At 44.2% G+C, this 16,030-nt stretch overlaps 1 protein-coding gene across 10 annotated transcripts in view; it reads right to left on the reverse strand.

The window, feature by feature from the left end:
- Window positions 1-16,030, reverse strand: part of ehmt1b (euchromatic histone-lysine N-methyltransferase 1b) — a 36,487-nt gene that overhangs the window by 12,290 nt on the left and 8,167 nt on the right. For 4 of the 10 annotated variants that reach the window (XM_062553446.1, XM_062553453.1, XM_062553444.1 and 1 more), the window contains exons 2-14: window positions 8,005-8,089; window positions 6,966-7,438; window positions 6,587-6,752; window positions 5,791-5,927; window positions 4,898-5,056; window positions 4,662-4,742; window positions 4,449-4,566; window positions 4,001-4,138; window positions 3,256-3,401; window positions 2,945-3,088; window positions 1,491-1,717; window positions 499-705; window positions 71-153 (exon numbers count right to left, since the gene is read on the reverse strand). In XM_062553446.1, the coding sequence (XP_062409430.1) occupies window positions 71-153; window positions 499-705; window positions 1,491-1,717; window positions 2,945-3,088; window positions 3,256-3,401; window positions 4,001-4,138; window positions 4,449-4,566; window positions 4,662-4,742; window positions 4,898-5,056; window positions 5,791-5,927; window positions 6,587-6,752; window positions 6,966-7,438; window positions 8,005-8,089 (2,164 nt within the window). Of the gene's footprint in view, window positions 1-70; window positions 154-498; window positions 706-1,490; window positions 1,718-2,944; window positions 3,089-3,255; window positions 3,402-4,000; window positions 4,139-4,448; window positions 4,567-4,661; window positions 4,743-4,897; window positions 5,057-5,790; window positions 5,928-6,586; window positions 6,753-6,965; window positions 7,439-8,004; window positions 8,090-9,100; window positions 9,742-10,195; window positions 10,311-14,323; window positions 14,448-16,030 lie in introns of those variants that run through there. The other 6 variants (XM_062553452.1, XM_062553454.1, XM_062553448.1 and 3 more) reach the window with 6 other exon arrangements.

Below are 16,030 nucleotides of genomic sequence, written 5' to 3' on the forward strand. Positions count from 1 at the left end.
TCATTAACTAAGATGGACCCCTATCCCTCCTGTGATTGATGGAAAATATGAATAAGTGATAAATTCTTACCCAACATGAGCAAGACTTTCTGCAGCTCCCCTTGTTTGGCAGAAATGTACAGCTGCTTTGGATGAAACCGCAGTTTCTTGGGCCTGGAAAGAATGGCATAATAAGGGAATGATTAACTACTAAAAAAACATTACCAGATTTGGTCTACTTGTTCTTGCTTCCTTGAGGCAAGCAGCACTTTTGGATTAATCTTGCAAAGTTAATGGTGTTTACAGCTATGATGTATATTCAAATCTGCCCTCTAGCGGGTGGTCATGTGAGTGAAGACAACCCTCCAGCTGCATCTCTCTCTTGTCTTTAGACAGTCTGACACACCTCCAGTGTTTCCTCTATGTACATCATTGCACCTCAAAGGGTCTTGAGAGAAGATCAAAACAGCTGAGGGCAGACACAACACAATTATAGTGCTCCACACGAGGCAGTCTTACTTCTCTGTGTCCAGTGCCAAGAGGATGCTCTCCAGGGTTTCTTTAGGTGGTCCCAGGGCAGGCAGGACAGGCAGGACAGCCACACCAGCCACTGCTGGGGTTCCTGGTTTGGGAGCAATCATGGCTTGAGACGTGGTTGCCACCTCCACAGGTTTGGGCAGGGTGCTGTCTGCTCTACCCTCACTGGACACAGATAAGCGAGATGATCTGAAAAAGAGAAATAAACACTCATCAGTTTAATTCATAAAAGGTCATGTAAAAAGCATTAATAGCAAACAAGCATGGACATGTTACTGGCAATATTAAAGGAACACTTCACCGTTTTTCATATTAAACTTGATACATATCTCTCACGTTTCAATGCGTGCACTAAAACGTGGTGCATTTCTAAGCAGGTAAGAGGGCTAACTATATATTGTGTGGCGGTACAGACAATTGGGAGCACTTAGACTCGGTGCAGTAATATCTTCACTCCAAAGTGAAACTGAAAGCGCAAGAGTGAGGATATTACTGCACCACAATATAGTTATCCCTCTTACCTGCTTAGAAATGCACCACATCTCATTGTGTCTCACCATACTTGGTCGTGTGACTACTTGTGTAACTGTATTTTAATAGAGAAAACATGGAGGTGTTTGGTCGCTTCTAACTTCATCTCTGTTTGGATCCTAATGAATGAACTGGGCTAGCTGAGTGCTATCAAAGTTGCGCCGCGCACCAGAGCCAGTGAGTGCACGCATTGAAACGTGAGAGTCATGTATCAACTCGTCTTAGCTAAGGGAATAACGTAGGTTAATATGAAAAAACAGTGAAGTGTTCCTTTAAATCCACAAATCCGGGCAGTACGTCAAGGTGCATGGAAAATGTAAATCCATTTCCTTTCCACATTTGCTTGATTCAGATGAACAGCAAACAGTTCCTTTTACTACCCTCCACTCCCCCCAGATGCTTGTGAAGCTACCCTTGAGACACCCTTGATTTTGTGAGCATACCCTCCAGTGGTGGTGTCTGCTCTCCCCTCAGAAGTGCTTGGGGTGGCGGGGGCCTGGGTAGGGGGCACGGTGGAGGTGGTGTCGGCCTTGGCGATGGTCACTTCCTTGGCTTTGCTGGCCTCCTCCCCACAATGCGGACAGAAGCTCTGGCCCTTAAGCATGGACGCACAAGCGCGGTGGAACCGATGAGAGATGTTGTTGTCTGGCTGGCACTCCATGAAGGTCCCCTGCGGGTTGATGAGAAAGACAAGCTGTCTTAAGCTTTGGTCTGAGGCAAAGAGATTGCAAATCAGATTCAGTTGTGGACCTCAACAACAATCAAATTAAATCTAAAGGTTTGTGCAAGCGTTTTGAAGCCTTTTTTTTTGTGTTCATGCTCAGCAAATATCTCCTCACGATCCGCCAGCTGTCTATTCTGTGAGTATACAGTACGGTTCAGTTCATAGACAGCCCTGGCTGCATGAACTGGAAACAAAGTGCAGCAAACATGTCCCCCAGACCAAAACGTCATCCAGAATCTCTTACAATACCTTTCAGTGGGTGTTAGGTTTGCAATGAAATGCAATTATCTATTGAAAAAAATTATGGATTTGGATGTTACATTTTGATACATGACACAAAAAATCAAGCATTGTTAATGCATGCATGACAAAAACGATATCACTGCCATCATGACGTCATGAAGTGCTTGTGGTCCTTCTCTAAATCTAACCTACATTCAAGAAATGTTGTAACGACTGACTTCAAACCTGACCAAAATCTTCTGATGGACAGAACAACTTCTCAGACCCTTAAATTAAAGACCACCTCCAGTGAAAATCAAGTTTTTAACTTTGTTAACAAGTCCGCATGATGTATGCTATATTTTCTGCAATTCTGCTTTGGATTGGATTTGGATTTGGATTTCCACCAATTACAGCCCAAGTGGGCTAGTTGAGGCATTGGTCCATTAGTGTGCCATTAGGGAGCAGATCCAACCCTGAGCATCTGGGGATGGGATAATTCTTCAAGATAATCCAAAAAAAAGCAGGTAAACAGTGTGTGGAAATGTGGCCAGACAGAATCACATTCCCAAAATGAGGGAAGTGTAAATTACATTTATGCCATTTTAAGGCCACGGGGGGATTTTTTTCATGAAATTAACTTCTGAATGTATACTTTAGAGGAAACTGCTGGAGTCAGTCTTTAGAAAAAAACTCAATAAAACACCTGCCTAACGCTCAGGGAAATAAGCATTTGGGGAAGGTGTTATAAAAGACTAACAAAATGTCAATCGAACGGTGTAATAAAAAGCAAATATAAAGGCTGTATACAACATTACAAGCATGATAAAGCCAAATAAAAAGCAATCACAGAAGTTGAAGCATTGCTAGTTCAGGTACGACAATAAAGCAGCACAAAAGTTGGACTAAGAGATAAAGTCATTAAAGGACAGAGAGGTGCCAATATCTTACCGCCCTACAGAAGAAACCACAGCCAGGGCAGCACTGGTGCTTCACCATGCCAGCCCGATGGTCTTCACACAGAACTAGCAGTTGAACGGTGTTGGACGGCCGCATCATCTCGTGTTTCAATACGGCGCTCTGACACCGGGTCAACTGAGGTGGAAAAAAAGTGAAAAGAGGACAGTTGAACAAAGAAGTGGTTAGTGTTGGCCAGCTTTCTCTCAGTTGTACCACCACAAAGTGAAAAAAACAAACAAACAGAAAATGTCAAGGATCATCATTAAATCAATCAGTCCCAGTGTCTCTACTGGGACTCTTACCTGTCCGTCTACACTCTCTGTTGCCATGCATTTCCTATCCGCAAGAGTGAGGATCTCGCGGCTCTTCGGCGTCTCCATGCGGCAGCTACATAATGGGAGTTCCTGTACCATATCGGCCTCCATCTCCTTAACACCACTGGTGACGCCTAAAGATACATATCCAAATCTCTCAATTCAATTTGAAAGAGCTGCCATGCAGATATCAAAAGGTCAATAATGGTTTCTAGAATATCATCTGATTAAGGTGAAAACCATTAGTGCTTGTATATCCCTGACTCATTGCAGACAAGTAGCCCTACTACCACAGTCAACAAATGTTGACAAATTTACTGAATAACCTGTTCTCCGCACGCAATGACCTTATTGTGGCACACCTCACCACCAGGGGGCAGTGTGAAGACTCACTGACAACATCACGTCTGGCATGTCAATCCAGCTGAGCTCACACTCTGCATCGCCCAAAGGAACCAGAACAGCCCAGAGCAAGACAATTCCACCATGAAACATAACACTTCAAAACTTTCTTTTGGTCTTCGAGACAAATTTGTGAAAAGCTTTCTCATCACATATCTAATAATAATGATTAGGATAAAATTCTCACATAACATATAAAATCACCATCTCTTCCTGAGAAGACTTCCTGAGAGAAACAACTGATTCCATTTCAATCTTCTCTAATTTTATAACTCAAGATGCTATACCTTATCGTACCAAGACTGAAACTACCAAGTACCTTTGGACTCACCTTTGCTCTGAGATGTCAGCAGCTCCTCCTGAGCCTTCAGGTTAAGGGAGTCAAGAGGAACCTCTGTGTATTCCTTACTGACCTCAGCTGAAACCTCGGACTGGACTGGAGGTTGATTGTGTGACGGGGGTTCTGTACCTTTGACGGAAAAAGTTTAGAGTCAGATGGAACCACTGGGGTAAATATCAAAGAAGGACGAAAACGACAAACAGACTATCTAGTCTGTCAGATGCATCAAAGATGGTTGAAAACAGATGTTCCACAGTTGTCAATGTAGAAATGTTTACATCCAGACTGATCAGAGACAAAGATTTTCCAATTATTTAGCTGAACGATCTAAATAAGGGTTTGGCCTTTGCTCTAGGTGAAGCTAACTGTTCTATCTCTGGACATCAGGGAACATGGGACCCTGGCTCAGGACTCAGGAGCAAGGTTAGATGCACTGTACCAGGGACTTCCTCCGTCTTCATCTTCATCTTACGTTTGCGTTTCCTAGAAGGTCGAAGCCAGGGGTTGTCTCCTTTGCCCTTCTTTTTCAACTTCTTCTTCAAGCTGGACTCGATGCTCTGTAAGTGCAGACCATGGATCAGTACCGACAGTAGGGTATTGGTGGTATGGAAACTATTCACAGAGTATGCTGCTTGACCTAAACCTGGCTTACCAAGTCAGAGTCATTTCCCTCCTCTTCCCCTTCGCCTTCATCTTCCCCAGACTCCTCAGTTTCGGGCTCCTCATGGGGCACCTTGGAGAACAGACAGACATCACATCCCTGAATATCTACTCCACCACCTAGACCCAGCTACATCTGCACACACTAGCCACACAATATCATACATTTCAGGATGGACCACCCAATAAAGTCTTCAGCATTGTAAGTCTTGAGGAGCTGAAAAGTACCTGAGGTCGAGGCTTTGTCAGACTCTCTTCCTTGGTAGTGTTGCGTGCCTCTTCCCCAACTAGATCATCCTCCTCCTCAGAGTCCTCCTCTTCCTCCGATTCTTCCTCCACAGAGTCGTTCTCCACCCTTTCCCCATTCACATGAACGACATCTTTCTGCTGAGGGGAAAGGAGGGTAGCAAGCAGCATAAATCAATAATGAAATACAGTCTGGACCGCTTCGTGATCGGCGCGAACATTCTTGAAGACGGCATGACAACGGACGCAAAGGGTCAATACTTATTTAGCCAGTAATCTGATGGCCAAGAAGAAGGTTTGATGGATCTGAGATCTATCGTTATCCATTCCTCCATGGTTACAAGTGTGCAAGCAGGAGTTTCAGAGAGAAATGAATATTTTTTTATGAAGTTGCTATCAATATATGGTTGATATCCATCTAAGTCCATTCCTTGTTTTATTCTGTTGTACTGTGTTATAGATGGTATTAGAGGCAGCAAGTAACTCTGAACAGACCTGCTTTTGTGCGCATTAGGGAAAAAATCTAGCAGAGGAGAGGAACAGGCTAGACTTGGTGGTAAGGCATTTTTTTTGCTTACACAAACATTTCTTTTAGCATTACTTGCTCCACCCACTGAATAAAACCAAACCACCCATTATGCACACATATGCTTAACCAAGGTTTTACCAGAGGCAGTATCCCTAGTTACTACAATCAGGAGTTCCGAGAGACAATTAATTTATACAGCAAAAAAATTGGTTGCTTTATGATAAAACAGAGGTATCTCTGGCTATTTCTGCTATGTGCCTCCACTTGAGCATAAAATAATTCTCAATACCAGTCTTCTGTATTGCCTTGTGCTTCTTGGTTGTTATCTGTGACAGTAAGGACTGACCTGTGGATTGGGTGGGGACTGAGAGAGATGAGAGAACATCTCTAGCATGGTCCGCTGTTTCAGAACTTTGGTTTTCTTTTTCGGAACGAAGCTGTATGTTCCCATCTTCCTTTTCTTCTTTTTTGACACAACTACTACTGTTGGGAGACAGATTGCACTCAACATGAAACCATGTCATCAACAAAACAAGCTTAATTTACATTAAATTGGCCACTAACATAAGGGCAATATGAATAAATGGTTCGTCCAGCCTGCTGAAAAAGCTAACCCTCAGCAAGCAGTTGGATATGTCATTTTAAGTCAGTGCCCTGCAATATCTGTTTAATCTGTTCCCATGGTAACCGGGGCACAGCGAGAGCTGAATGATGTCAGGGTGACAGGAGACAGTGCAGCAACAGGTTACAGAAGACATTATATTTACAGAACAGAGACAGAGGAGTCATGTGTACTTAAAGCTTACTGATCTTTCCTGTAACTCAAACAAAAACATATTCATTTTAAAATCTTTTTAATCAAATTTTAATCTGTGAGGATTATGGATTCATTTTTAAAATAACTATTATTGCTCCACAGTTAATCTAGAATTTACAGCATCTAAACATTTCACATACAGTACGTTTCACATACAGACGCTCTTGGCCATTTTTCAGACACAAAATATAATTTAATCAGTCCAATTCCATAGGTCCTAGCAGAACTCTAACTTCTAAAGTTCTAAATGTCTGATTATAGACCACTGCTCGGCACAGTTCTCTTTAACAGCACACTTCATATGGACGGTGGCGGAGATGATAACCTGTTTGTGGCTTGGCAAGTGTAGCAGTCGGCATGGTCGTTGCGTTGATTTGGCTCTGAGGTAGTTGGTTCTGGGAGGGTGGTGTCTGCTGAGGCTTCGTTGCCTCTGGAGTATCCGGACTCTCGTCTTTCACTATGTTTGGCTCTTTTACTTCCCTATTTAGAATCTAGTGAGGAGAGAGCATTCCCAAATCAGTACATTGATCCCTGAGGAAATTAGAAAATTATTCAAGTTTTGCCTACAATCAAACCAATGACATTTCACTAGATGGTGAGATGAACTATACTATACAGTATGTATCTGGTCATGAACTACACCATTTGTAGGATACTATTCTGGAATTGTTGGAATTGTGCGTCTACTGGTTTGTGTTTTTTACCTTTAGTGTCTGGTTGGAGGCTGGCCGTGACATGGTTTTGCGTGCTCGGTGTATAACAGGCGGAGGAGGGGTGCTGAGGCCTGTGCCGTTTTTAGTCTCTGTTTCGATCTTCCCCTCTCCCAAAGCAGGAAGCGCACTGGTATCAGTCTTTTGGGTGCCCAGTGTGCAGGCGCGCAGAGCTGCCGACGGAAGTGTTTTGGCAGCGTGCCCAGCCGAAGTGGTACCCGTGGGTGACCAGTTAGTCCTGTGCTGGGCAGCCGCTGTGTCTTGCTGTGGTTTGCTGAGAACGTAACCATTGCTCCCCATGACGGAGCCGTGGGGGGGATCGATCTCCATCACCCCGTTTTCCGTGAGCCGCGATCGCCCGTCGGAACCGTGGCTTTTCCCCATATCCGTGTTTTCGTGTGTCCCGTTGATCTCCGCATCCACTCTGTAAGCATCGCTGAGCCGGTCCAAACAAGCATTGCCTGCCCCTGCAAAACAGATTTTAATTACGATTAAAATGACTGTAGGTGGCAGCCATTACTGATCCCACAATAACATTTTTGTGCTATGTGTAAACTGTTACACAATGGTGATTTGCTACTTCTTTTGATGAACTGGTGTTCAGCCTCTGAAGACTGTATTGAAGTTTGTGTTCATGTACAAAATAGTACATCTGGAATTGAAGCAAATGCTTGTATAGCACATAGCAGACAAAAATCAGACTTTTTGCTGGAGTGCTGCAAGTGGATTCAATGGACATTTAACAATTATTAATAATAGGGCCAATTAATAACTCTACATTTTGTGTGATATGATCTGGCAACCAGATTAAACTTCTAATATAATGGCTATTATTATTAATAACAACAACAAAAACAACACTGTCCATCACAAACATCAACCGATTTCCTTTAAGATGTTATTGCCAGTACACTGATCAGTGAGTACAGCCAGCTATATTACTCTGGTCAATTAGTTGTGGGCACTTTAAAGCAGCACTAAATAGACCCTGCAATGGAACAGGTATTAGATAGAAGACTAGATGTAGGCCTACCGTCTCGGTCACTGGGAGGCTCTTTCATTCCCTCTGTTTTCATAAATTCTCCCTTCCCCACAGCTCCTGGGGACAAACCTGTGGGCTGGTGAAGGAAAATCCACCATTAGATTTTTTTGGTCAATGTTTATGATACAATGACAATTATACTATTACGGAATATACCTTTTAAAAAAAAAAAAGAAATCAAGTGTGCAAAGGAAATAAAGTGTCAGGCTAGTAGCCTTGTTAAGTCTTCCTGTTTGCATATGTGAAGTAAATTAATTTTGTCCAAACATTCAGATAGATAGCAAAAATATTCTTGCTTGAGTTGGCAGGATTCTCTAAGGCTTCATCACTATTCAGTGCAAAGATGAATTAAGAACATAGAAATCTTCAGCTTGGCAAAAAATATCCACCACTTGTTTTCAAATAGCATTAGCATTACAAACTCAGACACTCCTCGTCCCTGAGAGATCCAACAATCAAGTCAATTCCTCAAAAGCTTCAACAAAACATCATCATCAAATCCAGAGAGAATAGTCTTTTCACACTTTATGGTTGGATGAAGGGTTAAGCATAGGCTGAACAACCTCACTTTAACGACATCTCAGGAACAAGGTATCTGATTGGCTGGGAGAGGCTGCAGGTTGAAGCATTCCAGTTTTCTACTGGAGACAGCAAATTTACCTCCTACTAAAAACCAGTCACCTTCAATTTTTAATACAGATTTGTGGAAGCAGTCAACAACTAAGTGTTTTGCATAATTTATACAAATATATATTCCAAGGATCAGGGGAAAATAACCTGAAGTTACATGAGGACTCCTCACTGAAAAGCAACAGCAAGACTGAAAGTCTGAATCCTGTGTAAAACAGTGACAGTGGCTGCATGAAAAAAAAACTTAATTGGAGAAGATGATAACCAAATCTTTGACAAGCAGCCTCCGAATAACAGGAACAAAGATTGAATGGTCTCAAAGGCCTTAGATTGCTCCCCCCTTTTCCCCCTCTCCCTCCACTTCTTATGCGGACACCACGTACACACATACACACACACAAAACACACACACACACACACACTCACATTCATCCTTTCTATCTGGCTCTCACCATACCATTCTGCCATACCAATGGCGTTATTCTCCTTGGCAGTTGGCCCAAATTTAGTGTAGTCCCACAGCTGCTTGGCCAGTCCCGCAGCTCAGGACTCCTCGGCTTCAGCGTTACTCAAGACAGGGCCAGAGCGTGCAGCCCAGGCACTCGATCTCTTGAGGCTTCACACAACCAGCCGCTCGGGGAGCAAGTGGAATTTCAACAAAACATATGCACCGCCGATAAGCTTAACAGTGAAAGCAATCAAAGGGCACTAGCAAAGCTGCAAGAAGGGCATGCTGGAGTAAAAAAAAAAAACAGAGACAAGTGAACGGAGACCAGTATGGAGGAAGGTCCAACTTCTCCCCTACTCTCTCGCATTCCAAGTGTCTTTCGTCTACAAGAGAGAAGATAACAATCTACCTGGAAAATATCCAGCAAGCAAGGGATCTGAGAGTTTCTTTTCCAAGGTAAGCAATCTACCCTAAAACAACAATCTCCTCACAGATATCCTCTATTTGCTCCGATTGTTTCCTTCAGGCCTAGGCAAGTCATACAGCACTGCATTGAATTGTGGTTCCCTCTCAAACCCAACAGGGCTGTTAGGGTCCTTGAGAAGCTCCCTGTAATCTCGAACAGTCGATTGCCTAGTAAAAAGACAGATTGGTTTACTATGACAAAATGTCGGCCAGTAGGCCAGAGAGGCTTGACTGCTTTTGAGAAGATAAATCATTTGTGCCATCTCTCCCATTTTACTTTCTTTTTTGCTTCTTCCTCTGTGCAGTCTAAAGCAGCCTATACTGTTCTGTTCCCTAATTCATGGGCATCTTCAGCCTCTTCTCTTGTCTGTGATAAGAGGTTATGTTTGTCCTTGCAAAACATGCCAAAAACCTCACTGGCTTAGTCGCTGAGGATACTGTAGTCACCTCTGATTCTAATTACTCAGTGCCTGTAGGGGGAGAGAGGAGCAGAAGAGTGACAGCTTATTCTCAGAGATCCACAGAGATTTCCACACTCACTTTCGTCTAAAACACACAACATGCTGAAAAAATAACATTGCTCAACAGTCTTCATGCAAAGAGGAGATCATCTACTACAGATAGGGAAAGCACACTCACTCATTTGCTAGCCCTCTAGATCTACAAGAGCTTCAGTCCTAATGGCCCAGCAGCAGAGCAGGAGGAAGAGGCTGTTCAGAAGGTGCTGCAATTACAGGAAGATTCAGTCCTTCTCGCACCCCTCCCCCACCCCATTCCACAAGCCCGTCATCTGATTGGCGGTCACACCAGCTGCCTTCCGCCACACAGCGCAAGAAAATGTCTGCGCTTGCTAGCTGCTGATCTCAACAAAGGAGGTCTCTCTCGTCTCGTCTCCCTTTCCCCTCTCTCGCCACCAGGGGAGCCATTTCATAATAAGAGTCCTCTCTCTCTCTTTTCCTTTCGTAGACCACACGGAGACATTGCAGTAAGCAAGACCACAGTGACAATGACATGGCTAGTGTCCTGTGCTTCCATCACCGGCTGGCCCTTGTAATCCCTACTGGCTTTCATTAATCCCTGTGGATGACCCTTTCGCCTGCACTCCCAATTCTACCTGGGATTCTGCTTCTGCTATACACTCATTATCACACACTTGAAGATTCACCAAAGAGAGTAAAACATTTAAAAATATATGCTTCTGAATATGAATGCATATTGGCTATATCCTCAACTGTGAAGAGGGTTTTCATTAATTCAGAATCCTTAATTACACCAAAGAGTGTACTGCCTCTGAAAGTTATTACGGATAGACTGCCTTCAGGTGAACTGACCTACGTTTTAAAGCAGTGGACAGTGTTCGCCCAGCACAAATAATCTAAATGTTGGTAGAGTGCAATGACAGGGGGTAGGGTAGGGAGAGAGAACCTTTGCCTCTACCCAGAAAGGTTACTGAACATGACAGCTCAGCATATTCGACCCAAGCCCAGAGTTTCATGGTACAATGGACAAAGAACAGAGATCATGACAGGCGCAGCAGTAGAGGTTTAGGTTGAAAAACAATTCTCCACCCATGACTCACAGCTCAAACCAAGAGGGTAAAACTGTGAAATGAAACAACTACGCTACTATAGCGGCTGAGTGTAATGAAAGAAAGTCCCCAACCATAAATTTATATCAGCAGGAGGTGTCGTCTAGCCTTTCCTCTTCCCTTGCCAAGAATAGTAAACACAAAAGGCTGCTTCAAAGCAGCTTTATCTGTAAGATCATTCAGAGAGTCTACACCGTCACAAAAGCAGTTTCAATAATCTCCAACCACTAGGTTACACCTAACTGACAGGTTACTCTATGGCTAGTTACACAGAGCAGGCTGAACACCACGACATCCAGCAGCAAGAGGGAGACAGATCTGGGCTCCCTCATTCTGGCCCCAAATTCCACACTAGCTTTGAACCGACAGGCCAAGTTTCTGCTGGACCAAGTTGACTAACTGCCAGGTCAGCTAACCTGGCTAGGTGACACACACGACCTCAAAGTCCTGCCTCTCAAAAAAAACATGTCAGGTCTGGGTTTCCACCATGGGGCAGCACCTCCTTACTGTAACACAGTAGATGTTTGCTCCCGTCCGCTAAGCGGCCAACAGCCACAGTGACTGCAACCCAATCCTGCATTGGCATTCTCAGTACGAGAGCTTAAAACATTTCAAAGCCTGTCTTGATCACAGTAGAAAAGGGAAAAGGTCAGCCACCTGATATATGGCATTAACAGCATTATTCATTCTCCCTGGGAAAACAAAGGGCAGCCTAAATGGCACACGCAGTCGGACCCAGAAATGGTCATCAGCTCGCATTTTCTTTGGGAATAGTGAAGTTAGTTGAAATGATCTGCCAATTAGCCTATGCTCAAATACTCAGTCAATTTCACTGTAACTTCTAAAAAAATGTGAGAAAATGACTGTCAAGGCATGGACCAAGATGAGACAAGAGACAACATGGGTCTCCAAGATAAGATGTCTGTTTCTGAAGCATTTGTGGATCCAAAAACATGACATACTCTGCTTTACAAACTCCCAAATGGGATCCCAATACTCACTGGCAAATACAGAAAAAAAATGGAGGGAGAGGTGACTAGCTCTTAACATGGGGAGAAATCAGGCCTTTCTGTACGGAGCCCTCCCCCTACAGGCAGAAAAAAGAGCATGCTCAGAAAAAAGAGAGGGAGGGAGGGAGGAGGAGGAAAGGCAAAACGACAGTTCACCGCCATTTCGTAACCTAGATTGTTTACTGGCAGCAGCAGACCAGATGGTGTTTTCTTTCCACTGGCTAGGGGGCGCAAGAGCAGAGCTTGCCTGAATTACTGCAAGTTCATTCTCTACTCTACACACATCCTGACCATCTAAACAGAAGCCTGCCAAAATGGCCCTGTGCATTTACCATATGATAGTCTTGGTCAACATGTTTAGCCAGTGGCAGCCTAACTAGGCCTTAAGACAGATTCCACCCAATCAAATATTTTAACGCTCATTGAGTGCTCTCATCACACCTCGGACTGGTTGGATAACCATTTTTTTTTTTAAATAATACAAATCCAATAAAAGCCCTGAGTAAAGGATGTGAAGTGCATTGAGCTAAATGGAGGAACCAATTCACAATTCACTAAGTTATTTCAGTAACCAAGCAAACTGATGTCCTCTTCCTTTCTCCCATTTAATACCAGTGCGCAGACAGTCACTCAGCGTAATAAATCAAATACACTCGACCCATCACTTCATTATTTACAACTGTCAAAAGGCTGTTGCACCGAAGCATTTGGTTTGCACGACTGCACATAGCAGGCTCCTGAAGCAGAGGTATTTCTGTCTGTTCAAAGACAGGATCAGCTTACTCTGCTACCTTAGGGTAGAGCAAATGGCTAGCCTGTCCTGTTCGCAACACAGCCCAGTCATTAGACACCATGTAAATCAATGGAAACAAGTTCAATCCATCCTATGGGAAAATGGGGGCAACGTTTGACTGTTTGATTGTGGTGTGGCGTCACGTCAGTGGAACGCAGCTTACACACAAACCTGTTCTCCGTCGAGGCTGCCCACTCACTGTTCCCTGACAGACATCTGAGGCGATGAGGCCTGTGGTAGCTGGCAGATTGCTCATGCTACTGAGAGTGAGTATAGAGGCCTCAGGTTTGGGTATTGAATACATCATAAGCTAAAACAACTGGAAAAAAACCCCAAAAGACTACAAAACACTCATATGGACACGTCTGTACATTTTTAAAGTGTCTTCAGTCTTCACAGAAGACAATGCTTTCCATAATCTCACGTGCCATTCATGTGATACACATGATTGAATAAACTGACTAAAAGTCATGCTAACAACACCTACTGTTAACAATACAGACATTTTTGCTCACTCCTGCCAGACCTAGTCCTTCACACCAAAGTATGAAGGACACTCTAATTAAAGCCAAAGCAATTCTTCCCAGAGAGAGGAGGGAAAAAAAGGAATTTCTCACAAAATCAAAAAATCATGGATATAATGATATCCCTACAAGACAACAAGCAAAAGGTTTAACAAGTCACAGATCACAAGCCCCAGTCAAAATAACTGTAATTGAAAAGGAAATGGAAAAAAGAGAACTACAGGCAAGTAGTTCTACAGGCAGTTGCAATGAACTCCAAACAACATATGTTCCACTCTTTACAAAGAGACTGGTCCGTAGAACTGTGGCGCTTCTTTTAGGCCTCGTCATGTACATTCTTATTTCCTGCTGCACTGCTGCAGTACTTACAGGCCCTACGGCTCCTTCAAACTGACACTTTCATACAGACGCTAAAGACCCCTCTGATGCTGGAAGGAAACACTGTGGCCTCAGAACAAGAAAGCAGTTTGCTTGTAAATGGTATTATGCTTTTAAACCATCGTAGTAACAAGCCTTGGCCTATGTTCCCTTACTTCAACGTTTAGCCCGGAACTGGATTGTCTGTCAACAACACTCGGGTCAACTGTATCCCAGTGTTCCAAAGCCGTGTATGAAGCCCTTATTGTTCGCTCTCTGAAGAAACCAAAGAATGAGGAGATAAGATACTGCTGCCTTCGTAGTTACTGAGACCATAAATCCCACCACACCCTTATGCAAATGGGCTCCTGGGCTGCAGGAAGAGGATTGGCAGCCAAATGCTTCCAACTCAAACAAGGCAAAAAAAAAAAGCAGAACGAAAAAAAAAAAACTGTAGCAAAGACGGCAAGGATGAATCCAATCCACGGCTCTCACCCTGAAATTCAACACATCTGCGTCTGGGCCACCTATCTCTTCGCCAAGACAGGATTTAATCCGCTGGATTTTTCTCCTCCTCTCTAAGGTGTGGATGAGGACTTAACGGACGGATTGAGCGTTGTCAGGTTTCAGATCGCCTGCAATTGAAGCCGGTGCCACAGTAGCTGGCCTCGGTGAGCAGCAGTAATCTTCAGCAATGCACACACATGGCCGTCGTGCTCTACCTCTGAGAGGGAGGCTGGTGACAGAGGGGGGGTTGGTCAGGCCTTTTGTTCCACACTGCAGCTACTGACGCTCAAGCCTGGTGGTTGCCGTCTTCCTCAGTCAGAATGGAGCCTCCACGCTCGCCTCAGCCCAGGCAGAGAAGAGCAGAGAGAAGAGCTTCAGCCCGGCCTCAGTTGCAGTTGGCAGGAATGAAAGACAGGGGGGGGGGAGTGAAGAGGAGACAGCAGCTCGTGCATCTGTAAACAGCAAGAATGCTCAGAACCTGTGCTGGGAGGCAGAGAGGTTGTCTTCCACTTGCTAAAGGTGGCCTGGCTTGGAGCATCATACCTGGCCTTTTTCTCTGATGGCCTCCATTGAAGGAAAGACAGCGAGTCACGAACAGATTGTTCCTCTTTTTTTCCCCTCCTCCTCCTCCCCGCATGCACACATTCACCCTGCCCGTTGGTCATGTGACCTAGTAGCTCCCTCTGTTGGTCCCTCTTGTAAAGGCTCACAGAGCATGCTCAGTCAGTTCGAATTTCAGTTTCTTTTTCTTTTTTTCCCCCTCTCCTCCTGCTTCAAGATGGTGAATATCACGCAGGCTTCTCATCAGTGCTTGTGCAAAAATGACGGGACAAAAGATCAAGGGGTCTTGAGGGGCAGCTTGGTGGCTCTTGGTCGGGGCAAGGGCATTTTCTGAAGGCCAGTGAACGGAGAGATCCTTAACCTTCAACACATCACTCCCTAGAGAGCTGTTCTCTCATCCAAGCCACTGAAGTGAGCAATGCTGCACAAAATGTGGCACAGCTGAGCAACGCAAACAGTCTACTACTCTGACTGATTTCTACGGAGAGCATAAAGGCTGACATCTATCAAAAACCATCCATCTATGAAATCCATGATGAAATTCAGAGAATGCAAAGAAGGCTACATCTATATTGCTCAACAGAATGACTAGAAATTCATTCTGTGAACACTGGCAGGAAATGTCATTGAAATTTCAGGGCTGATTAGTGCTTCCTGTCCACCTTCTGCACCACATCCATTAAACAAAGCAAAAGAAACATTAGCTTGAAAATAAAGAGTAGCCTACAGCTTATGTCTCAGTAACAACCTGTAAACACTGTCTGGCTGAGTTGACTGAGGCAGCACAAGAAGAAAAGACATCCATTCCTCTCTGATCCACAGACAGCAATAGTGCAGACTTTCATCTAGGCTGCTGCATTTAAAGGCACGCCAGATTTTTCTTTTTTTTTTTATCTCTCTGACTCAAAATGACATACAGCATCAGCCAGAACCAAACACTGCGCCTCACAGCCCTTTCCTGAGGCCTAGCCTCTTTTGATTTCTCCCCACAGTTCCACACAAACAGCAACTGCAGCTCAGCTCCAATTCTCTACAGCTGAGAGCACTCTCAGCACCTTGGGCTGGGAGAGCTGAAGAGCTCATTTCCTCCGAATGTTTCTTGTGCTTCCCTCCTAAAAGCAGACGGGCCAAAAC

The sequence above is a fragment of the Sardina pilchardus genome, chromosome 14, assembly GCF_963854185.1.
Source record: "Sardina pilchardus chromosome 14, fSarPil1.1, whole genome shotgun sequence".
Taxonomy (NCBI): domain Eukaryota; kingdom Metazoa; phylum Chordata; class Actinopteri; order Clupeiformes; family Clupeidae; genus Sardina; species Sardina pilchardus.